The sequence below is a fragment of the Rhopalosiphum padi genome, chromosome 1 (assembly GCF_020882245.1).
Source record: "Rhopalosiphum padi isolate XX-2018 chromosome 1, ASM2088224v1, whole genome shotgun sequence".
Lineage (NCBI taxonomy): Eukaryota > Metazoa > Arthropoda > Insecta > Hemiptera > Aphididae > Rhopalosiphum > Rhopalosiphum padi.
In genome coordinates this window covers 85,898,883-85,923,139 of record NC_083597.1, presented here as the reverse complement: position 1 = coordinate 85,923,139, position 24,257 = coordinate 85,898,883, and the positions used below count along the sequence as shown (strand labels likewise).

The following is a 24,257-nucleotide window of genomic DNA, read 5'->3' as shown; positions in this document are numbered from 1 at the left end:
TAACTATCCCATTTGTGTAAGGTTAGCTATGGTTTATTTTATTTATTATATGTTTGAAAATTTGATAAAAGTTGAAATTTATGAATTTATGATTTTGTGTTTCTTATAATCTTGTTAGTACTTAAATAGTAGGTAATATTCTTCGAACATAAAATTAAATGTTGTGCTTATAAAGCTATAACACATATTATTATATAAAAATATTAATATACCCACTTATATTAATTAATACATTAGTCATTAATCTAATAAGGGATAAGAGTTACAATAGTATTAATGTTAATACATTATTATGTTATTTTAAATGTATTATGTATGGCTACTATATCTATAGGTACCTATAGTTATTACTTGTTAACATAATTTATTGTAGTATAATAGAAAAGTAGATGTGTAGTAAACACTTTACAAACAATTAGGAATCATAAAATAATAGGTGATAAGTATTCTAGCATGGCAAAAATTTGAGAAAAAAATAAAGCCCCCCCCCCAAAAAAAAACAATTTTCTAGCTATGCGGGACTGTAATATGGTATAAATATATATCATTATAAATATTTTAATTATATATCAACATGAGCCCGCCAAAGGGTGAGTAGGCAAGGCGTTTGACCCTCCCCCCCACTGGACATTTATTATTATTTATTGTTTAAATAAACATTTCATTAATATTTTAACTGTAGTATTTATAAGTTTATTTTTTATGCACTTTTTGGTATTTAATTTGGTATTATTTTCCTCACTGATACATTTAAAATAATAAATTATACATTGTTTTCGCAAAAATTAAATCATCCCAAATTTTCCACCGTAATACTAAAATGGTAAAATAAATTGCTTTAATAACAATATCAAAAAACTCATCTCGAAATGAAATTATATATAGGTACCTACTGAAAACTTGGTCGTTACAGACAAACAGTCTCCGCTCAAAATCGTTGTTCCCTGTACTTATATACAATGTTTTTTTTTTCTAATGTTGTGGTGTATCTAAAATCTAAATTTTAATTGTTAACAGTTTCATTCATCATACTTATTAAACTTAATGCATTATGAAGATGGTACTAAAGGTAATAGGTTATAACCAATAACTATGTTGATTGTTAATAGGTACTAGAGCTCAGAGGCCCGGCTATGGTTATACATACATGCAATTAAAGTAATTGGAAATTTAATATTTGTTTAGTTAATAACAATAATAACAAATTGTAAAATACTAATAGATTAATGAAACTTTTCTACAGGAAATTTTAAATTAAAATGCAAACGTCAAGCAATAGCTATTATTCTTCCTAGGAAGTTGTTTTATCGAATCTCTTCTCAATTTCTTATCCGTAAATATCTTATATAAGCAAATTAATATTAAATAATATATGTTATATTATGTGTCATGTATTCAGTACTCATGTGACATGTGTACCTATACGCATCTTTATACTGTTATAGTATTGAGTGCATATGATTATAATAACTCGGTAATTACTTGCATTCTATTTTTGATTTTGTTACACATAAACGTTTAAAAAAAAATTATCTGCTGAATTATTTCAAGTAAATAGGGTGAGTCTCTTTTAAACAACATACGTTTGTATTACCACATGGCTCTTCTTAAAAAGTATAAAAATTCTTAAGTATTACAAAATATGGTCTAAAAGTTTATTTAAAAGTACTAAAAATTTGATTTTGAATAATTGAAGACCTGGGGGCAACAACGAGATATGTCCATGTTTTGGTAATAAAATAGGAAAAAAAACCTGAATCGATTGGTGCAACAATCGGATAGTCCGACTATTATATATGGATTTATAATATAAATGGACTTTCTTGTTGTTTTTTTGGTGCAACAACAAGATATGTCCGGACAAGTCTGGTTGTTGCTATGTCCAAATCATATTTAACGTTATGGTGCAACAACAAAACATATCCAAAAATATTAATTTACAGTACAACAACAAGATAACGTATGTCCAAACAACTTTTTATTGCTTCCTCAAATTATTATTAAAAGTTAAGCATTACCTATAAGTGCATAAGTTGTATGTACCTTAAAACTTAAATCTACCATTTTTTATTTTTTATCGATAAATGCCAATCATTAAAAAAAAAAATAGGGTTACCATACGTCCGGATTTCAAACATCTGTCCGGATTTTACAAAGTTAACCGTTTAACATGGTTGAAACAAACATGATACAAAAAGTTATGTAAGGTGACAGATTTTCGTGTTCATTTAGTATTTTAGTATAAATGTATAATATGTAATTTCTATAACGTCGATAAGCGACAAGGTACTCATTATTATTCCAAAAAAAAAAAAAATCGTTTAAATAAGCGTTTGAAAATAAGCATTTAAAAAACTTAAATTTGAGCAAAAATATTTATTTAAATATGATAAATTAGATACTAGACATAATTTATAACTGTGCTAAAAATAATTTTTTTATTTTTAATTTAGAACATTTAGTTAATAACTATTACAGTTCAACAATTACAGATAGTGAAAGATATAATAATAAAGCTTAATATAATAATATAATAATATGAATTGAAAACCTGTAACAACAGTTACATTACATATTCGGCGATTAAAATTATTTTTATTTAATTTAATTATGAGATAAGAATGGTAATCGGACTATGGAACAAACTGTTTGTTTAGAACAGCTTTAAGGAGCGTAATGATGGGAGTAATTAATGAGGAAAGTTCTGATATAAATTTAGTTAATGGCTTATCAATAGCGTGGATAATGGGTAGTGGGATATTTTTGGAATCAGTAACGGAAGCATAAGAAGCTTTGGGAAGGAAAGGGAGAGTTTGGTGATGAAGAGGAGTGAGTACTGGATTCGGATTCTGTAGTTTTGAATGATTAGTTTTGCGATGTTTGAGAAGAGCTTTAAAAATTTGACATCCCTTGTAGTTGGAAGTATGATTGCCCATGCAGAGGGCGCACTTGGCTGGACTGGTTTTATTTTTGGTGCAAATTTCGGTGTGGTGATCACCCCCACATTTAACACACCGTGAAGGATGGTGACAATAGTTTGCGGTGTGACCGTAGTTCTGGCAGTTTCGGCACTGAGACGGACCACTCTTGGTCCTTTATGGTAGTTCGACTTTGATATTGGTGAGCAAAATTGAAGACAAGTTTAGAATTTCTTTATTGTTGGTGTTGGGCTTTACGAGAAACAGTGGACATGGGTGACCATTTTTGATGACGTTTGTGATTCGTCTGGTGGAGTGACCTAACTCCGAAAGTGCGTCAGATATTTCGGAGATGAGTGTTGTGTGGTGCAAGTTTCTGATAATGACCTTGTAAGGTCGAATAGTTGGTGGCATGAAGGTATGAAAAAAGGCACTGGTGTCCATTAGATGACTCACGATTAAGTTGAATAATATGCGTCCATGCGGTCGAATAATCAGAAAAGAAGACGTTGACTTACAAGAAAAACCGTTAGGGCCGGTGATTTGTACTAACGCATTTTCGAATGCAGAGTAGTTGGTGATGTTTTTAACATATATTGACGGAGCCCTGATGTTGTCCTGTTGATGATGATCAGTAGATACGTAGGACAGCGAATTTATTTGGCGAAACAAATGGTTTGGTTTTTTCTTTCTTTTTGGATAGGTGAATTTGTAGATGATGGTAGTGACCGTTTGGAATTAGAAATTTTCGTAGAGGTGGTGTTAAACTGTTAACCATATTGAAATGAAAACACGTTCAACGGAGTGAAACCCGTGAACTGTTGACTGTTTACATAACTAAAAACGCGATAACAGAGCGAACAATCGTACATACGTGCGACCGTATTGCAGGTCAACACCGAACTGTGCTAAAAATAATATAATAAAAGATTACAAATAATATTGAAACAAAATGATTAGGAAAAGTTTCTAACTAAAAAATCAAAAAAAATCAATAAATCTTTATTATTTTATAAAAATATCAAACTTCATTTTCGAAACATTTTGTCTTATTGGTTATAGATTTTCCGAGGGATTTTCTGAAAAAAACTATAAAAAGTAGAAAAACTGGTGAAAAAAGCAAAAATTATCAGAAAAACTGAAAATAAGCATCTTTTAAAAACCATCGTTGAAAAAATCAAAAAGAGCACTTTTAAATTTCATAATTGATCGTGTTGTAACACACAACATGGCATACGCTTCCATAGCACTGCTACATTTTAAGTCAATCCATAAAAATAAGCAAATGCTTATTAAGAGGACGCCATACCCGCATGTGTTGTCTCTGTCTTACTAACGTACATCATAACAAATTTTCGTTCAGTAGAATGCATTTTGTGACGTTAGCTTTAATATTAGAGTAAATTTACCTATTATAAAATTTAAAGGTAAAAATATTATCTAGACAATGACATATGCTTTTAATGATATTATTATTTTAATATGAGTTAAAGCTATGTAAAATATAACAACTTTAAAATGTTCATAACTCATATTAAAATAATAATATCATTAAAAGCATATGTCATTGTCTAGATAATATTTTTACCTTTAAATTTTATAATAGGTAAATTTACTCTAATATTAAAGCTAACGTCACAAAATGCATTCTACTGAACGAAAATTTGTTATGATGTACGTTAGTAAGACAGAGACAACACATGCGGGTATGGCGTCCTCTTAAGGCCTGAGTCCTGCTAATAACTCTTATGTAGACATTTTATTCATAGATCTAAATAAAATTGTATTAATGATATAACAATTAACAATATTGTTTATCTTCAATTTACCCCCCCCCCCACATGAAACGGAACTGATGTTCGATTTGGTCTAAAAACATTATGGTAGCCCTACCTATAAACTAACTTAGTTTATTATATAGTTGAAGGGTGTTACCGCCGTTAGGTACCAATAATCTGAAAAAAACGTTAGTTTTGGTTAAAAGTTATTAAAATAATTGCCGTTATAAATAAAATTATTTTTAAATCTAAAAACATGCTCGTTGAAATGAACTACATTTATATTAAATGTTGTACTTTGGGTTTTGATTTAGTGATGTTAATACCTATATTAGCTATATTAAATAAGTAATAATAATTAATATGTAAGTTAGTAAGTTATATTTGTATATACAATGATACCTGTGGGTTGTAATAAACCAAATTGTATTGTTAAAAATGTAATCGTAAAACGTTTCTGGTTTCGTCTGTTGACTATAATAGTTATTTTATCCCTATGTAGTATTGTAGTTGACTAGATAATAGGTAATAGAGACAAATGACAATAAGGATATAATAATAGAGATCAGAGATCTTTCCCACTCCCTGTACGAAGTAACTACAAACCTATTATACCCAATACCCATCGATTATAATTTATAATAAAAATGTAATTTACTACTTTGGATGTTATGATAAGCTTATTGATATAAACTATATAGGTAGGACTTCCATTTTGTTTTCAATTTTCTTTATTTTTCCGACAGTTGGTTTCATTAGCATTTTTATCGGTTTATCCGTGTGTGATGTAACTGAATGAGGCACTTGAAAATAATAATGACTGAACATTTTTCACTAGTTTTGGAATATTTTGATGATACTTATGTAATTGGTACATTTAGAGTTTAGACGAATTAATTCGACACAAGACAATACTAATAAAGTAATAATTCTATACCTACGTTTTCGGAATCGTCCATCATTATTTTTACCTCACATTTGGAATGTTCATAACATTATATTAAATGATAGTGGTCGCCGATCAGATCATTAACCAAATGGAGGAAATCGGTGGAATCATCGATTCTCAAATTTAGTGGGCCATTGCGTCATCCCTCTATATATGGGTATTCACTATTAATAACAAAAATCCAAGTGGAGGTACTATATAGGTATTAGGTAGTAAATGATAAATCAAAATTAGCACAAAATTCACTGGGTATATATGACGAAAAAAAATCTGTTGAATTATAGTCATTACAGAATAAACAAAATATTATGTGAAGAATATTTAAATGGAGAAAGAGATTTACCAAATTTTAGTAGGTACCTATTCGATATCTGTGATTTATTTGTATTATTATTTACTTATTTAACTTAACAATTGACTTATAATATTTGGAATTTTAAAGTAAAATGCATTAGACATTTTTATACTAAATTCATCGTTACCAACTTATTACGATATACCATAGAGTAATGCGATCTACGCGTATACACTTAACAGTAAATCCAAGTTTATGAGAAATTAATGTTGGATTAATATCTTATATTCTTTTTTGTTATGCGTGTGTCACCAGACGACGAACAGTAAATATTGACATTAAAGGATACTATATAATAATTAATTAGAAACATGGTGACATAGTAGTATAGTACAAGGGATATAGTTCAATTAGTTCTGACTTCTGATCTTCAAGTTGGTCATTGATCAATAAAATATTTTTTTTATTGGACGTGTTGTGTTTGTTTATAAGCATAAACTGCATTCCAATTTCTATCCATGATTTATCAATTATCATTTACAAATACGGTCTATGATTTAAGATTTACTATGCTCTAAGATATTGATAATTTGAAATTGTAAAAAATGCAATCGATATGGATTATCCATAGCCATGGGCAAATCGTAACAAATAATAATGTAATATACATTATACACCCCTCTATCAATACTCAAATAATAAATATTTATTATATTATATTTATATGACATTATAATTCGTGTTATCGTGTGAAGGTGAACTGTAACGAGTGTAACGTCTGTAAGACTCATAGATTAGTATATATAAGTATATAATTGTAAAATGTAAATTACTGTATACTGTATTGTATTCTATAATGGTCTATACGTCTTCTATCTGTAGAGTTTGCATACATGTATGTACTATGTGTGACGTGGCCATAGAGTTAGTATACTCTATGGACGTGGTGGCTAACTGCGGTTTTTCACACTTGTACGTTAGACAGCCTGTCAAAACACTTTGAAAAGATCGTTCTAGGAAAGTTGGTCAACGTGTAAGTACTTGATAAAAAAAATATTTTGGCGTTTCTTTTCATTAATTTTGCTACAATTTTACGTATTGTAATTTGTAATTGTTGAATTGTTCCCAAATAATTATTTCTGCATTTCGTTCAAGTTGAACGTAAATCATTTATATTATTTGGTTGAGCTACATAATTTATATTTTTTATGTTTCTTTTGCTAAAAAGAATTACCGTTTTAGCCGTCGGTCGTGCTCGCTGTGTAACCGAACTTGGTCTTTTAGGTAATCGCCATCACACATTTTCCAATTAAGAAAGAAGGCCGTTAATATTGCAGTTTACCCTAAGGTAAATAGATACAAAACAAATATAAAAATATAAGCGAATATCATTTACCTCTTGGCTATTATTATTAACGCGTTGAACGCTATGACGTTACCAATCTTCCGGCAGAATGTTTTGCCAACGGGTCACCAACTATATTTTTAATATTATTATAATTATTATGTATTATTGGTATAAAAAAATAAAATAAAAATAGTAAATTTGTATTATTTTAAAAGATAAACAACTTCAGTCGTCTTTTCTTTTTTATAAACCTTTCCCTTGTAAGTTACCTTGATTATTTTCTTAACATTGAACATGAGTAATTAGGTTACTAAAATGGTGTGGCTTAAGGATGTTCTGTATGAATAAACACTTTTCTAAAATAAAATCGTACATTTTCAATGTTATACCTTTTAATCATTGAATGGTAATAGTTTTTATTTGTATCTAAAAGTACAGAATGATTTGTAAAATTTAGTACGTGTAAAAAAGTTATTTTTTACTGACAATTACCTATCTTTAAATAGCTATTAGTTTTGTTTAAATTATTTCTTTTTTGATAAAAGTCTTATTAAAAGTTATTTTGTATGTACTTATTAATTGATAGTTGTCAATTAGTTCTTAACCATAAGCAAATAGACTTCAGTATTACAAAAATACAAAATATACTATTCATAATTTGGTAGGTGTACAAAATATGTTTCTCAAGTAGTGTTAAACTGCCAACTTATATAGTATAAGTTGACAATAATGTTTGTTTTAAATTTGAAAATATTTAATCATGTTCAAAATTATAAGATCCAAATAATATGTAAATGTATGATCAATTTTATCAAATTATTTTTATAATTAATTACTATAGTTATTTATTTGTTTATACTTCAATTTATAAACAATGGACCTTGAGTAATATACATTTCATGAATATGCAAATCATTTTGTTGTACAAAACAATAACTACATAATTAAAATCTTAATAAATCTATTATTATTGTTCAATCAAAATGTTCAATACAATTTTTGTATAAGTGAAAATTTAAAATAGTTAATTAGTTGATTGGCCATCTGTATTACACATATTGTAAGTTACTTCTTAAATCCATGTAATTAAATTAACTAAAAGGGAACTATAGTTATTGTGTGTTATAATATATAATATAACTAAATGTCTAAATTTAATTTATAAATATTACCAAGTATAAACAAAATATTACTAGTAAAGTTAATACTAAAGGTCATTCAAATAGTATTTATTACTATTTTTTTTATTATGTCAAATTTGAATGACCTTGTATTTAATAATGAACAATATTTATTATCATTCAATAGTTTAATTTTAACCTAATGTTACATTTTCATTTGGTTAGGTATGTTGGACGGTTAGTATGGTGAGTATACATGCCAAACACAGTAATTTACTACCTTCTACTATTTATTTTAGTGGTATAATGCATAACGGCATGTATACTTACTATATTTTTAAGGGATTTATTGTATACACCAGGGGTGGCCAACTAGTCGATCGCGACACCTTTTCTCATTTTCATAAAATTTTGAATTTTTTTCAGAAAACAATTAATATATTTTTTTTTTTTTTGTAAATTTGGAAAATTTTGTATATCCCAGGAATATAAAAATTATATTTAGAAAAAAGCAATAAATAAAACGAGATTATACACAGATATCGAATAAAAGAATAAAAAAACTGTAACACACATTGACCTTTTTTTTTTTTTTTTGGTTGATCGCGACAACCTAAAAAATCTCGGAGGTCAATCACAAGTCTATTAAATTTGGCCACCCCTGGTATACATGAATGATAACTTATTTTACATTTATGCATCTGATATTGTTTGAGGTATAGCATATACCAAATATTTTAATTTTACAATAAATATTATTTTATAGTTAATATTACATTATGCGTTTAAAATTTTTTAAATTTATTAATTCAGTTTATTTGCTTTTTAAATATATAATAATATAATATATTTATCAAGATTTTATTATAGAATTAAAATACTAACAGCTGAATATAATAATTTGCATTTATAAGTTTAATTAATATTCAATAAAAACTAACAAAAATTGGAAATGAAACGTGGCTTTTTAAAAATGCAAGTAACCACTTATATTATTTTGTTTAATTTGATTTTTTTTACTGTTTATGATATAATTAGGTAAGGTACGATACTCTCAATAACCTGTGTTTTTTTTTATTTATTAATATTTTGTTCTATGATTTTAAAATTCTAATAATTTCATTATACTTTTGTTTATATGAAAAACAAATATATAAAATTTATGTTTATTTTATATTTTTTTTATTTTGTGTGGATCATTATACATTATTCATCAGACATTTTTATACATAGAAAGATCTTTATAATGTTTATGATTCAATCAAATATTTATATTTAACTAACAATACATTTAAATTTAATTATACAATAGATATTTAAAAATTAAAAAAATTAAATTAAATAATAAGAGAATTAGAAATATTTATTGATACATCAATTATTAATTACTCCAATATTCTATAAACTATTTGACAATAAAAAACATGTAATTTTATACTGCACAATTAACAAAAAAAATTCTTTAATTTTAAACATAAATAGAAATATGTTTCCAAAACAGCACTCTTTTTTTTCAATCCATCTTCATAACTCTAAAACATTAAAATGAAATATTATTAATAATTATATTTATAAATACTATTAATAAAGTAATTTAATTTTAAGTTATACAACTATTGTTATACTTAAACGACACAATATATATACCAACAGGAGAACATTTTGATAAAAATTAGTTTTGCATATCTCCTCATGACACCCTGCCACTGAGACTGGTTATACTAAGCTATATAGCGCGGGATTTTGTGTGGGGATGCACAAAAAATTGGCCTGTTCTATAGCTAAACAGTGTATAGTTTTAATAATATTTTTAAATTTAAATATTGGAATTAAAATGTGTTATTTAGTAGTATTTAAAAATATATAAAAAATTTTAATATTTATTATAATACTTATGTTTAGATTTTATGGTTCTATGAATAATGATATAAATTTCTATTTGTATTTTTGTTTATTTTAGATAAAACAACAATAAAAATATATATTAATGCATGCACAAGCTATATGGTAGTTATTTTCAGTCATTCTAAAGACTTCCTTATAGTGTTAATATTAGACTGATGTGCAATAAGGTAGTATAGGTCATAATTAAGATACATTTTTTTGTTTGTTATTTTATGATGTAAGAGGATTATGAATTATGATATACATGAATGTTGAAATTGAAAAGTTTTACCTTTTATTAACCAAATCAAGTTTAATTTAATATCAAATATATAGTAAATATAAGTACTAATTGACTTTCTATTACTGTAGTGTTAGACATGTTAATATAAATAAATCAATTACCAACTTTATATGTACACTATATATTTATTTACTATTATTATTGAAAATATTTGAGAATTCAAATGAATACAGTATAATAAAACAACAAATAATAAAATTGCACTTCATTTAAATATATTAATTTTGCTCAGAATCTTAATTTATAATACTTTTAAAAATGTAAAGTATTTTATATTATTTTTCTTTCTTACATTTTCTTAACTGATATTTTTTTTATTAATAAACGTATACTCCAGTATTTTTATTTCATTAAATGAATGTATACAGCTATTCAATTTTAATTTAATAATATACATTTATATTTGTTTTAGTTTTTTTAACTAGTTTTCAGCTGTAGCCCAGTAGTTTTATTGGCTAATATTTTAAGTGAGGATATACAATTTTACAAAACTCAACTTAAATCATTTTTAAAATACTAGGCAAAATTTAAATCAATCTACACCTCCTTATTATCCTATTATATTTTTTTTGTATAAGTGGGCAAGTATTTTAATTGCTAATAATTTGTAAATATTACTTTTCATTTGAATTTTTATATAAAATCGCTAGCTACATTTGAGTTCTGTCTCAGGAATCTTTTTAAATACTAATTCTACGCTAAGAAACAAAATATACCATACAAATTTTGTTTGTTTATTGTAAATAATTAAAAATAATATAAAATCTTCATTTCAATTATTTATTATATAATATACTAATTACATCCATATTATTTTATATTCAAAATTTTTTATATATTTATATAGAATTGGGGTGAGCATGATAAATTTGAATGAATTCTCAATTTTTTGTGGTTTGCTAAGTAGTGTTAAAAATCAACAGAAATATGAAGTGGAAATATTGATTCAGGTGAAATATAATTATCTAATAAATAGTCTTGAATTAAATCTACTTTTTCATAAAATGGTTAAATTGTCAAAAATGTATACATAGGTATTTTTATTATTCAAGAACACAATGGGCATATACATTTTTAGAGTATACTGGCAATTTAAAAATAAAATATTCTACCAATTATTATATTTTATTTACTACTATAAAATATGTTGCCTAAGTCTACACAATGTACCTATCATTATTGATAATGTGTAACAAATAATTTTGAGTGGGATGAAAATGTAATATCTCTTTAAATTACTCAGGACGGACCAATTGTATAGTCATAAACTCATAAAACAATAGAAACACACATATATTTATATAATTGATAAGCTGTCAATTAATTTATTAAGTGTTACATATACACCCATATCATTAAAATCTTGGTATATTAATATCAAGGCTCCCAGGCTTTTTGGGGATATTAATTTTGACTGTTCATAGATTCTGCTAGGTATAACAAAATAAAATTGTATTCTTGGCTAATTCTTGTATTATGTATTTTTTACCTCCAAATGCTAGTTAATTATAATAATAACTTGAATTACTGAAATATTTTACAATAATATAAAATGTATCTCTTTTCCCCTTTATATTCTTAGATTGCATGAAAATGTCTATATCATATTAAGTATCTATATAATTCTTACTAACCATTTATTTACTCATATTTTGTGGTAAACTCAATAATTTTTAAGCGTCTAATATAAAAATATATTACATTTATTGGTACAAGTTTCTTACTGTTTTATATTTTAATTTTTAACTATTCCATCAAACAATAGGGTATACTATGTTAAATTACTTAATAATTTAAAATGCTCAATTTAGGTTATGATAGGTATTATAATTACTTTTTATTTATTCATGGTGTACTATTTACAAACCTGTCTTCATTAATTAATTTTATTATTTATGGTTTTTATTTTTTTTTTAAAGAAGGAATTGGTAAGATTTAACAAAAGATGTTATATGATAATATTCTCAAGTAGAGGCTTTGTAGAACACTTAGATGTGTATAGAGAATTTGTTTTAAATGAGTTACCTACTGTAAATATCTTAAAGTTTTCTTCAAATACTAATTTTCTTAAAGTTGAATATGCCATTAATTTTATAAAATAAAATACAATGTTTACTGTATATATAATTTTGTTTTTTTTTAAGTAAATAATCCATGTTTAGTCAATAAGTTATTTACATTGTAATATCAGAACATTTTTCATTAATTATGAGTATAGCAGATTTATATGTATGTTATTAGTAATATGTTTGAAGGTCCATGTGCAAAAGCATAATAGGGAGTCTTTAACTATCACCTAGTCATGATAATTTATAAATTAACTTCTTAACTGTACATATTATTATATTTAAAAAAACAATACTGATGATTTACTATTAAAAAGTGACTTTTTTTGGGAATAAAGTAATCACACATTTCTTTAAGTCAACATAAATTTAAGAATCTTTAATTCATTAAGTGAACCCCTTAGAAAAGCCCAGCAGTCATTAACTATGAAAATAAATTTTCTAACACATTTATATTTTAATTAAAATAAAATAACTAACAAATAAAGTAACTACAATATTTTGTACACAAGTGTCCCACTTGGAGAACAATTGATTTTAATGTAATTTTTTTTAAATCTTAAAAATCACGAGATTAATAAAAAATTATATTTCCTTTTAAAATCAATATTTTAATTTAAAATTAAATCTATTAGGTTTCTGTCTTGCTTTTTTCAGTGATCATTTTATGATAAAAATAATTTTATAATTATAAGGAATAGAAGAGTAACCTTCATTTTAAAAATAATCGCGGTATGGTTAAAAATCTATAATCATGATAATACAATTTTATAATTTGAATTCTTCTGCTTCTTTTAATAACAATAATAATAAAAAAATATTCCTTACTCCGATTAAAAAGACATAGTAAATTAATAATAGATACTTTAAAGTGAGCTTTAAAACTGTCAAAGTATAACATTTAAAAAACAAAGGGGGGCCCTTGTGTGGTACACACCTTGTACATTAGGTAGTTATGGCGCTGTTCATTACTTACACATACATATTGTATTTTGTTAACCGACTTAATTTATATAAAATATTAAAAATCATACAGAAAAAAATATTGAAAATATATATTTTTAAAATAAATAAAAACTTATAAACTTGTGCTTTAAATTAAACAATTCTATACCTATAAATACTCTAATAGAATTGAATAATTAATATAACTAAATAAAATATAAAATAAATATATGAAATATAACTAAGTTAAAAACCTCTTTTAATTTGTAAAATAATAATTTTGTTAAAGAGGACATCACTATAATATGTTTCTGGCCCATGTGCAATACACAACATAGATATAATGCATTCACACAAAATTATTTTTATGGTTTTTAAGTAATAGTAAAATCATCTATTTCAAAAACTATGGATAATAATATTTTTAAGGACTTAACATATAGTCTTTTGTGTCTAAAAATGAATTATCTATTTAAATTTACGAAATATAATTAATTTTAATTTTAATATGTCAAAAAGCAAATAAAATACAAAATGTTAAATCTTTAAAGAATATTCATTTCTATCTAAGTTATTGGTGATTTTACTCTCAATGTTACGCAAAAATCATTAAAAATATATTTTGTCGGTCAGATGTGTTGGAAAGAATATCTACTAAAAAGTAGACTGATACTCTGAATAACAACTTATGTATTTTATTATTTGACAACTATACTAATTTGGATAACTTTTATTTAATATATATTGATGTTTGTAATTTAAGAAGTAGTATCGTATCAATTTATATTCAGTAAAAATTAATACTGATATCTTGTTAAAAAATTAAAATTAAATGTATAATATTTCATAGTTATAGATTCTGTAGAAAAATATTATACTTGTATTTAAAGTTATTTTGTTATTATTTTTTTTAAATATCATATAATTTACTAGATATTTCTCATTTTTAATAAGTATTTGTCATTTCGTTATTATACATTACATAATTACTGGTTATGATTTTAAAAATTTCATTATCTTACGTTTGAATACAGTAATAAATAGATATATTACCTGTTATTTTTCTTAAATATTGATTCATTACTAATAAACATACTTGATTTGATATGTAAATAAATACATACATCATTGTACAAAATATTAACATTTTTTTAATAATTTTATTTGGATATACAAAATATATTTTCTAAATGTTGATAGCTTGGATATATTGTGTGTTTGCCAAATCAGAGAACCAGGGCCAGATCTAGAATATTTCTACCTAGGGCAAAGTATAAAATTAGCACCTTCTCACAATCAGCCCCTGTATTGTATCACTGTTATATGGTCAATTTAGCAACTTGGTGCCCCTCGATCATGATTTCCTGGGCAAGTGCCCCGGTACGCTCCCTCCTAGCTTTAGTCTTGTAGGGAACACTAAATTTTTTAGTTGGATTAAATTGGAACTTTCAAATAAACTAGTATATTACATTTTGAAGTTATCTTGGCTCATAAACTATGGCGCTAAAATTTAGTATAAAAACTTAAATCTTGTATTCTTCAAAATTGATAATAACTGTTTAAAAACTAAATTAAATTAAAAAGAAAATTTAGTTATTAACATGAAAATAATAAGAGTTTAAATGATTAAATTTAAAAATAAATAAATAATAATTACGTCTATTATGCTACTTAAAAATAATAATAATTATTATATTTGATTTATTTAAACGATATGTATTATCAAATATTAATATTATATTATTAAAAACAAAATTATTATTATTATCAGTTAACCAACCGGAATTCACTATTTTTATAATAAATATCATGACCATTATTTTATATTTTTATTGAATTAATATTTTATGCCAATTTATTAATTATTATTTATTATAATTAATAGGTAAAAATTAAAACTTAAATTAATAAATACTAATTATTTTAAATATTGTAAATTGTATTAATTTTTAATTTACAATGCATTTAACTATGACACTTATTGGTTTGTTATTAAAATTGTTCATTATATTTTTAAATAATTTAAAAGTTAAAAACTAAATTATAGAAACAAGATATAATAATATTATAGCTATACCTAATATACCATGCTTTAAAGTGAACAAATTGCATTAATGTATAGTAAAAATATAACTCTTTTAATTAAAAAAGAATACACAGGTAAAATTAACAAAAAAAAAATATGCATTTAAAATTTAAGTATGTACTAAAGTAAATATATTTTTTTACATCTGGGATTATTTTAAATTATTTATTTATATTAATAATTATTCATATAATTATCATATTATATTACAAAATACACACATCCATGTTAAAATGATAGGTTTATTAAAAATAATTGTTATACAAATAGCACAACATAAATAGATAACTTTACTTTAGAATTATAAATGTATTATTTTTTCTATAACTTAAGATTTAAAAAAGTTTCAAATTAAATTAATTAAACATTAATTACATGTTTAAGTTTGATTAATTTTTTGAATATTACAAAGCAATTAATTAGTTTGATAGAAATTAAATCGGGGAGAATAGGTTAATAGTATAGTTAATTTTATTTAAATATAATTTTCTAAGCTTTTATAATATCATATTAGTATTTTAATTATGTTAACATTTAACCTTTAAAAATATAGGTATTTTTTCTAATTGGAAATTATTTTAACTAGATAACGCAATTTGCCAAGTATTTTACTCTTTTTTTCATTTATATTAGTCAAATTATGATTTTTAACTTGATGACCATATTAGAAATTTTTTTATAGCTTTTGTACTACTTAAAGAGTGCCCCACTGTGATACAAACTTGTTATTAAAATGAAAACCCCCTCTTTTTTTACTGTAATTTAATGAATAATTTTTTAAGAAATATTAATGTGCCAAGTTTAAAATTTGAATAAAAATTTTCTTCGTTGTTAAAATGTTTACATTAATGACAATTATCTATGTTATTACAAAAGCATAAAATAGATGAATATATGATAAAATGATAATTACTAAAATTTTTAAATTTGACAGAGCCCACATACTTATTACCTACCAAACCCATTATAATGAACATAATATTGTCATTAGTATGCATTTTAATAACTTTAAAACGTTCAAGTTTTAATTTTGATACATCGACATTTTCAGAAATATTATCCATTTAACAATAACAGTAGACAAGGGAGATTATCATTTAAAAAACAGGTTGTTAAATCCATAGGGAACTTGTAAAGTATTACAAAAAAATCATAAGAATTTAAAATATGATATTTAAGTATATTAAACATTGCAAAAACCAGATGTTGAATAACTGCATCATTTAGAGAGAAGAGGATAAGCAATGAATCACCTTACATATTTTTAGAATCTACAAGAGTAATAATTGCAATTAATCAAAAAATATTTCATAAATTGTATATATCTGTAATTAAAAGTAATGGTTAATTATAGAATTTAACAGCTTAAATACAATTATAATATAATAAATTTATGAAGTTTGTAAAATATTTTGAAATAATTTTTGCTTTTGAACCTACCTACCCACATAAAATTAATTTTTAAATTTAAACTGGTATATACTAAATAAAATATAGTCCAGTGTAATAAATTACCATAATGGGTAACTTACGCTAAGGTTAAAATGTCAATAAATACTGATTGTCGATATGCAAATAAATAAATATTTTAAATATTTTTATGTTTACTTTATTATTATATGTATTGACTATTTGTATAACTATTGTGTAGTATGACAAATGTTGTTAGAAAAAAAAATTGATTATAAGTATAATAATTTAAATTGAATAATTGAACAGTTTACCTGTAAATCTGGTAACGTACTGCGGTCCACGATTATTTTTTGTTTCGTATATATTACGCACTTGTCGTATAGTTATTTTTCATTTTTTTTTAATTCAAAACCGTGTACGCACGATCATCCTCACCGAACGCTTGATTATTAGTGACTGACGAATGACGAGGACGACTGTTGTTATCACATATGTTGTTATATTATTATATTGTATTGTTGTCATCATGGTCTACAGTGTTCACGTCTGTCTGATTATTTCTTTGGATCCTAATAAATTTGTTGTTCAATGGTATTTTAGTTTCAATTTAATTACTTAAGTTTCCATTTTTTATATCAAGTGAATTTTCTAATAATCCAATTCAATAAAACTTTGTTATTGTTCGAATTTTGGTGAAGAACGTTACAAAATTTATTGGAATGTAATTATAATTTTGAGATAAAAAATATTGTATTTGTGTTTATCATCCATGGATCTGTTTTTGTAACTTGTTTTTCTAGGTTGGGTCTATGATGTTGCGTTTGTGATTTGTGTTAAGCAAGTAGGATTTTACCAATAATTTCAATTTTCAAGACTTTTAAAATTTGTTACTGTCTGAAAATATAGACATGTTTTCACTACAATAATGTTCAAATATAATCATAGGTGATTGTCGTATTTACACGCCGCCAAGACCATGAGCTTTGGCGAAACTATTTTACGTAAATACGGCTGGACTCAAGGTAAACAAAATAATTATTTTTTTCAAAAACACATGCAGCTTCTAAAGAAATTGTTTTTATCCTGTTGTTTCTAACTATTCCTTGACTTATGTTTTTCCAAAATATTAAATACGTCATACAATGTCTTTTATTAACGTTGTGCTTGTACACTTGCTTACAATCTGTCTGTCGGTTCAAATCTTAGTGCATTTATTACATTTTGCATTGTAAATTGATATCAATACACTTGGTGAATGTTTATCATATTTCTGTCAAATAATTGCTGTTGAAATAATTTGTGCTGATAATCAATAAAAGTCAACATTAGTCAATTATTTGAATCGGTTTTTGGTATGTATTTGGTCATTGATAATTATTGTTGAACAGTTATAAATTTCTAATGCAAAATATTTTCTTTGTCTGAATAATAACGGTGAGATTTTTTTAAAAAACTTTCTGTTTAGAATATGTTGTATCTTAAGACGCCCATGAATATCATGTTGCATACTGATTGATCAATTACATTATTATGTTATGAAGTTTGCAATTATATGGTGAATTGTTCTAATATAATAATATCTTACCTATGCCCCAATGATTGTGGTATGAACATATAATTTGATAAAATAACGAAAGAGTAACATGTATTATATTTCAAAAGTATTTAATAATACATCAATATTAGATTTAATAATTGACTATTTATTGTTTTAATTAGTATATTTGGTATTCCTTTCATTTGATTTACAAATGTAGTTATATATTTCGTTAAATTTTTAGGATGAGTATAACTTAAAAGTATGATAAAATTATTATGAACATGCGAGTTAATTAATTGTTGTAAAATATTTAGCCAAGTTAATTACTTTAAAAAATTAATTGTCCTATTAATTATTAACACTTTTAATTTATATTACTGCTAAACATGGTTTAATGAATAAATGATAGTATAATTTAATATAATAGAAGCACTAAATTTTGAAAGTTAAAATTATTAACCAATAATATTAATATTTTTAGTTCTCTTTTTATATTGTTATTGTTAATAAACATTAGGTACTATGTACTATGGATTTAGTATACATTATTGGTACATAATATGAAAATTTTAATTTTATCTAGAAATAAAACAAGGTCATTAGTTAATTCAATTTCGTACAGACATCCTTATGTTTAAAGCCTAACCTTTAACCAATTAATCTAATTACTTTTTTGTTTATGCTTAATAAGAAATATTTATAACTATTGATTTAATATCCTCTAAAATTACTTGTTAGTTTATAGTTGTAACTTTATTTTTAATTTATATTATATTTAATGTATTATGTTTTCAAATTTGTTGTATAAATAATATCTTTCTTAATTTTTCATGCATTCAGTTGAGGAATAAATAAATAAAAATATAAACATGGTTATTGTTTATTTTGTAAAAATCTTCATGTACTAATAGCCAATAGGAAACACAATGGGTAGTAAATATTATGCATTATTTAATTGCATTTATCTTTAGTTATGTATCGTTTGGACTAACATATAGAATAATTGTGTTTAGGGTGGTGAGCGCCATGCATGAGGATCGTTGGTACTTCTCAAAAGAGCAGCTGGAGAATACACCCAGCAAACGATTTGGCATCGATGCTGATAAAGAGCTGTCATACCGACAGATTGCTGCCAACCTCATTCAAGAGATGGGCCAAAGGTTGCACACCACCCAACTGTGTATAAACACTGCCATTGTGTATATGCACCGTTTCTACATGTACCATCCTTTTACGCTGTTTCATCGTAATGCAATAGCTACCGCATGTCTTTTTCTTGCTGCTAAGAATGAAGAACAACCGCGAAAATTGGAACATGTTCTCAAGGTTTCCATAATTTGTCTAAATAAACAACATGGTCATAATTTTCATCACATTGATAATAAATCTGAAGTTTATTTAGAGCAAGTACAAGACTTGTTAAAAAATGAAGAAACTTTGTTAAAAACTTTAGGTTTTGAAACAGCCATTGATCACCCTCATACTCACATAGTAAGATGTTGTCATTTGGTAAGAGCCAGTAAAGATCTCGCCCAGACAGCATATTTCATGGCATCCAATAGCCTACATTTAACCACCATGTGTGTCCAATATAAACCAACCATTGTCGCTTGCTTTTGTATACATTTAGCATGCAAATGGTCAAAATGGGAGTTAAAAGATAGTATGGAGGGAAAACCATGGTTTTGGTATGTAGATCAAAGTGTAACAACTGAACTACTAGAACAATTAACTACAGAATTTTTAACAATATTTGATAAATGTCCATCTCGTCTGAAAAAACGATTAATGGCTACTAATACAATGGACAAAAATGGAGCATTAGCAAATTATTGTTCTTCTCAACAAATGCAGTCACCAACTCCCCCTTTGCCTTCTAATTATAAACACCAGGGTCATTCCCGAATGGTAAATGCCAGGCCTACACCGTCCAAATTTCCTAATCCTATAGTCTTCCAACCGCCAACCAGAACTAATGGTGTTCCAACAGATCACAAATTTGTAGTACCTGCTACTAGACCTATTCCTTCTAAAGAACAGCCACCCACACCAATTGTTAATAAACCACTAGCACCAGTAAAACCTAAAGTTGAAATACCGACAACTTTAAATAATAATGTTAAAAATGAAATTCTCCCACAAAGACCTAAATCAATACCTAAACCTCCAGAACAAGTTATTAAACAGGAAGTTATAACTAAACAAGAAATGATTGTCAAACCTGAACCTATTCGAAATCAATTTTCTGTTGGTCGGGATAACCATTCTGAAGTAATAACAAGTGTGCTCAAAGAAATGACCAAGCATAATGATTTAAATATTTTATCTGTGATTAAATCTCCTCGAGAATCTCCACCCAAAGTTAAAAAGCCATCGATATTTAGTCCAGTACCTGAAGATGAACCACAAGATGTTAAACCTTTTATTATTAAATCTGAACCATCAGAAAATATAGTTATTAAATCTGAACCAATAGATGAAAGTTATAATAAATCTGAACCACTAATAGAAAGTTACATTAAATCTGAACCATTACTAGAAACTTTTATTAAATCCGAGCCAATGAGCCCTGAGACCATAGATGTACCTAAATTTGATCCAGAGCTAATGTTGAATCCTGTTGGTCCAACTGGTACTATTGAAATGGATGGAGAAACTTGTAATTCAAATACGCATAAAAAGAAAAAGAAAAAACATAAAGAAGAAAAACGTGAGAAAAAGAAACATAAAAAGGATAAAAAACATAAGGACGGAGAACATAGACATCACAAGCATAAAGATAAACACAAAGAACCAGAACCTATTAGAATAACAATACCAAAAGAAAAAATTAAGCAAATACCACCTGTAGTTATAACTACACCACATTCTCCTCCTAGGGGCATTAAATTAAAAATTGCCAAAGAACGAATTGGAGGTAATGGTCCAGGATCTGGAAGTAGTTTACGTATTAAAATCAGTAAAGACGACAGAGGATTAAAAAGGGATCATAGTCCAAATGAAACAACTCCAAAGAGAAATCGTAAAGAACGAAGAGATTCTGATTCCGGATTAGGTTTTAGTCAGAGTTAGTATTTATTGTTTGTAAACTGGAATCGAAACTATATATCATACATTATTATTTTTTTGTTTTTATAACAAAACAGAGTGTTTGAATAAGTATTTTTCATTTGTTTTTTTTATTTTATAAAAATGAATTTATAAATTGGAAAAATGGAACAAAAAAAAAAAAACATTTTGCAAATACTTTTTCTTTTAGATAAATGTTTCGATTTCTGGTGTGTGTCGTTGTGCAATATAATAATAATATAATGCTCTTCCCGACACTTAATTTTATGTTTTCGTTTCGTTGTTAACAATTTAAGTGCCTTTATTTTGTTTGGTCTTTTATTATTTTTATATACATAAGTCAAACATAATTCACTTAACGAGTAGACCTCCTAGTACATACTCGTACACATAAATATTATAAATAGCTAACATCATCATCTCACACGTCAAGCTATAAACTATAATATTGATTTTGTGATAATTGACGGACATGCGTCAAACTTATTTGTACCACTACCATTGTAAATATTGTAATGTCGACTGAGTTAACAATCATAGAAAAAAAAATTATGGTTTTTAGGAATTTACATATTAAACATTGTATTTTGCAGAGCTCATAATATAAACTTTTTTTTCCAAACTCCCTAAGACCTAAATTTTCAATATTCTAGTAAATAAATTTTTTTAAATTGTATATTTTGTATTTGTACTTGGTTATGTAATTATTTTTCTGCGTACATAAGTAAAAAAAAATGTTGTTAAAAAAGTGCTTTTTTTTACTTAACATTTTTATCATCCTCTATTTCTTTTTGCATACCTACCTAATTACATAAGTAAATGTGTTTTAACAATACTGCACAAAAAAAAGGTTCATTAATAATATGTAGATGTGTGACCCAATCGAATAAAATTATGAATATTAGGTACATCATAAACTTGAAAAAATAATTAAGTTTACTAAACCTTATATCATTTTTTAATACATACACTTTTATAGAAAGTTATTTGTTCTTGATACAAGACCTGCTCACTTTGAAATAATATTAAAAAAAAAAAAAAAAATGATCTGACATTTTACATAATGCTAATCACTTAATCGATTATATTGTTGTTTATCTCAAATGTGAACAGTACATGTAAACTATAGTTATTAATGGAAGATCTACTAACTATTGGTGTATACGTTGAACCGATGGACAGACAAGCAAATTGACACATTTAAGTACCAAATTATGGTTATCTAACCAAACAGCTTGTTTGTTTCATTGAAATAATGTTTATTTTTTCTGATATATAAAATGGTTAGGCAAGGGTCTAGGCAAAAAAGAAGACGGAATTGCCGCGCCTGTCCGTGCAAGTCTCAAATTTGATCAAACTGGTATTGGCTATGACACAGCTAATGCAGAGTCTTATGAAGATAAATGGTGGACTCGTACTTACAACGACGCAGCCAAAGGAATAGATGTCAAAAAAAAAGTAATGTATTTAATAGAACATTTAGAATGTAGAAATTAAGTTACCAATAAAAAATATTATATAATGAATTAAGAATTGAATATTATTAGGTTATATTAAATACTACATTTAATTTGATAAAATATTCTCTTTTTTAGGACGGAAATGTTACTTTTAAATCAAAAAAAAAAAAAAGAGCTAAGGTAATTTGTATTCATGATAATATGCATACAATATACGTATAAAAAAAAGTATTTCCTATTATTGTTGTGTAACATTATGTTTAAAATATTTTTATTTAGAAAATTAAAGTCGAAGAGGTTAAATCTATGTTGGAGTTATCAGACGATCAGTTATTCCAAGCTTGTGGTGGGATTACTTGTCATAAGTAAGTCTAAGATAAATATAATATAGGTACCTATACATTTTATGTAAAAAGAGTACCCTCTAACATCCATAAAATCCAAACATTTCAGTCTAAATGCCTCCACCAAGATCCCTCAGTTCAACCCGTTAAAAAATTGTCTAAATATTTTACAAGCGCATTCATTAGAATCTACTCAACTTCCGTAAAACCCTGATCTCGGGACTATCTATTTCCAGTGTTCCCACCATTCCCGATGATTCAGAAGGCGTCTAAAACGAACGTGTTGTCGTGATCTATTAAATAATTAACCCCCTTTACATTTATGTCAGGAAATTCCATCATCAATAGATGGCTTCTCCCCTCGTCCTCAGTCTAAAATTTTAACTTAATATATTATTTTATATTTGGTATATTTTTTTTTATGTTCATATATCACTTATTCACTTGATCTTATTGTAAACACTGAAATTTACAGATGGTTCAATTACAAATAAAAACAGTGAAAAAATTATGATTAATAAAAACTCAATACTAAAAAGTGCACATTGTTTTTTTTAGAGCTGCTAGGCATGGATTAAATATGGATGGAAAGTTGGCTAGATTACGTAAACAGGATGAGCAATTATTAGCTGCTAATGAAAAAAAAGAAGAAACCAGAGGCACGGAGAATTAAAACTAAAATGTAATTGTACTATTTTATGCAAAACTCTTTGTTTATAATTTTTAGATGAAAAAAA

General features: G+C 25.6%; 2 protein-coding genes and 1 long non-coding RNA gene across 5 annotated transcripts; 2 read left to right on the top strand and 1 right to left on the bottom strand.

The window, feature by feature from the left end:
- Nucleotides 1–7,001: 7,001 nt before the first annotated feature.
- Nucleotides 7,002–22,464, top strand: LOC132930488 (cyclin-T1). 3 transcript variants are annotated; one of them, XM_060996416.1, is made up of 3 exons: nt 17,908–18,129; nt 19,488–19,577; nt 19,661–22,464. In XM_060996416.1, exon 3 carries the CDS (start codon nt 19,674–19,676, stop codon nt 21,717–21,719), a length of 2,046 nt encoding a protein of 681 aa, XP_060852399.1. In that variant the 5' UTR covers nt 17,908–18,129; nt 19,488–19,577; nt 19,661–19,673; the 3' UTR covers nt 21,720–22,464. The 3 variants fall into 3 exon arrangements, with proteins under 3 accessions (XP_060852392.1, XP_060852399.1, XP_060852383.1); XM_060996409.1 differs by lacking the exons at nt 17,908–18,129; nt 19,488–19,577 and adding an exon at nt 7,002–7,288; XM_060996400.1 differs by lacking the exon at nt 19,488–19,577.
- Nucleotides 9,752–17,801, bottom strand: LOC132930506 (uncharacterized). Its single transcript, XR_009662235.1, has 2 exons — nt 17,419–17,801; nt 9,752–9,941 (listed from the first exon to the last, which is right to left on the bottom strand). It is a non-coding gene; the product is annotated as an uncharacterized LOC132930506 (long non-coding RNA).
- On the top strand, nt 22,189–24,193 carry LOC132927070 (G patch domain-containing protein 4). Its single transcript, XM_060991522.1, has 4 exons — nt 22,189–22,219; nt 23,005–23,174; nt 23,456–23,541; nt 24,079–24,193. The coding sequence occupies exons 1-4, from the start codon at nt 22,189–22,191 to the stop codon at nt 24,191–24,193; spliced, it is 402 nt and encodes a 133-aa protein (XP_060847505.1).
- The last annotated feature ends 64 nt before the right edge of the window (nt 24,194–24,257 follow it).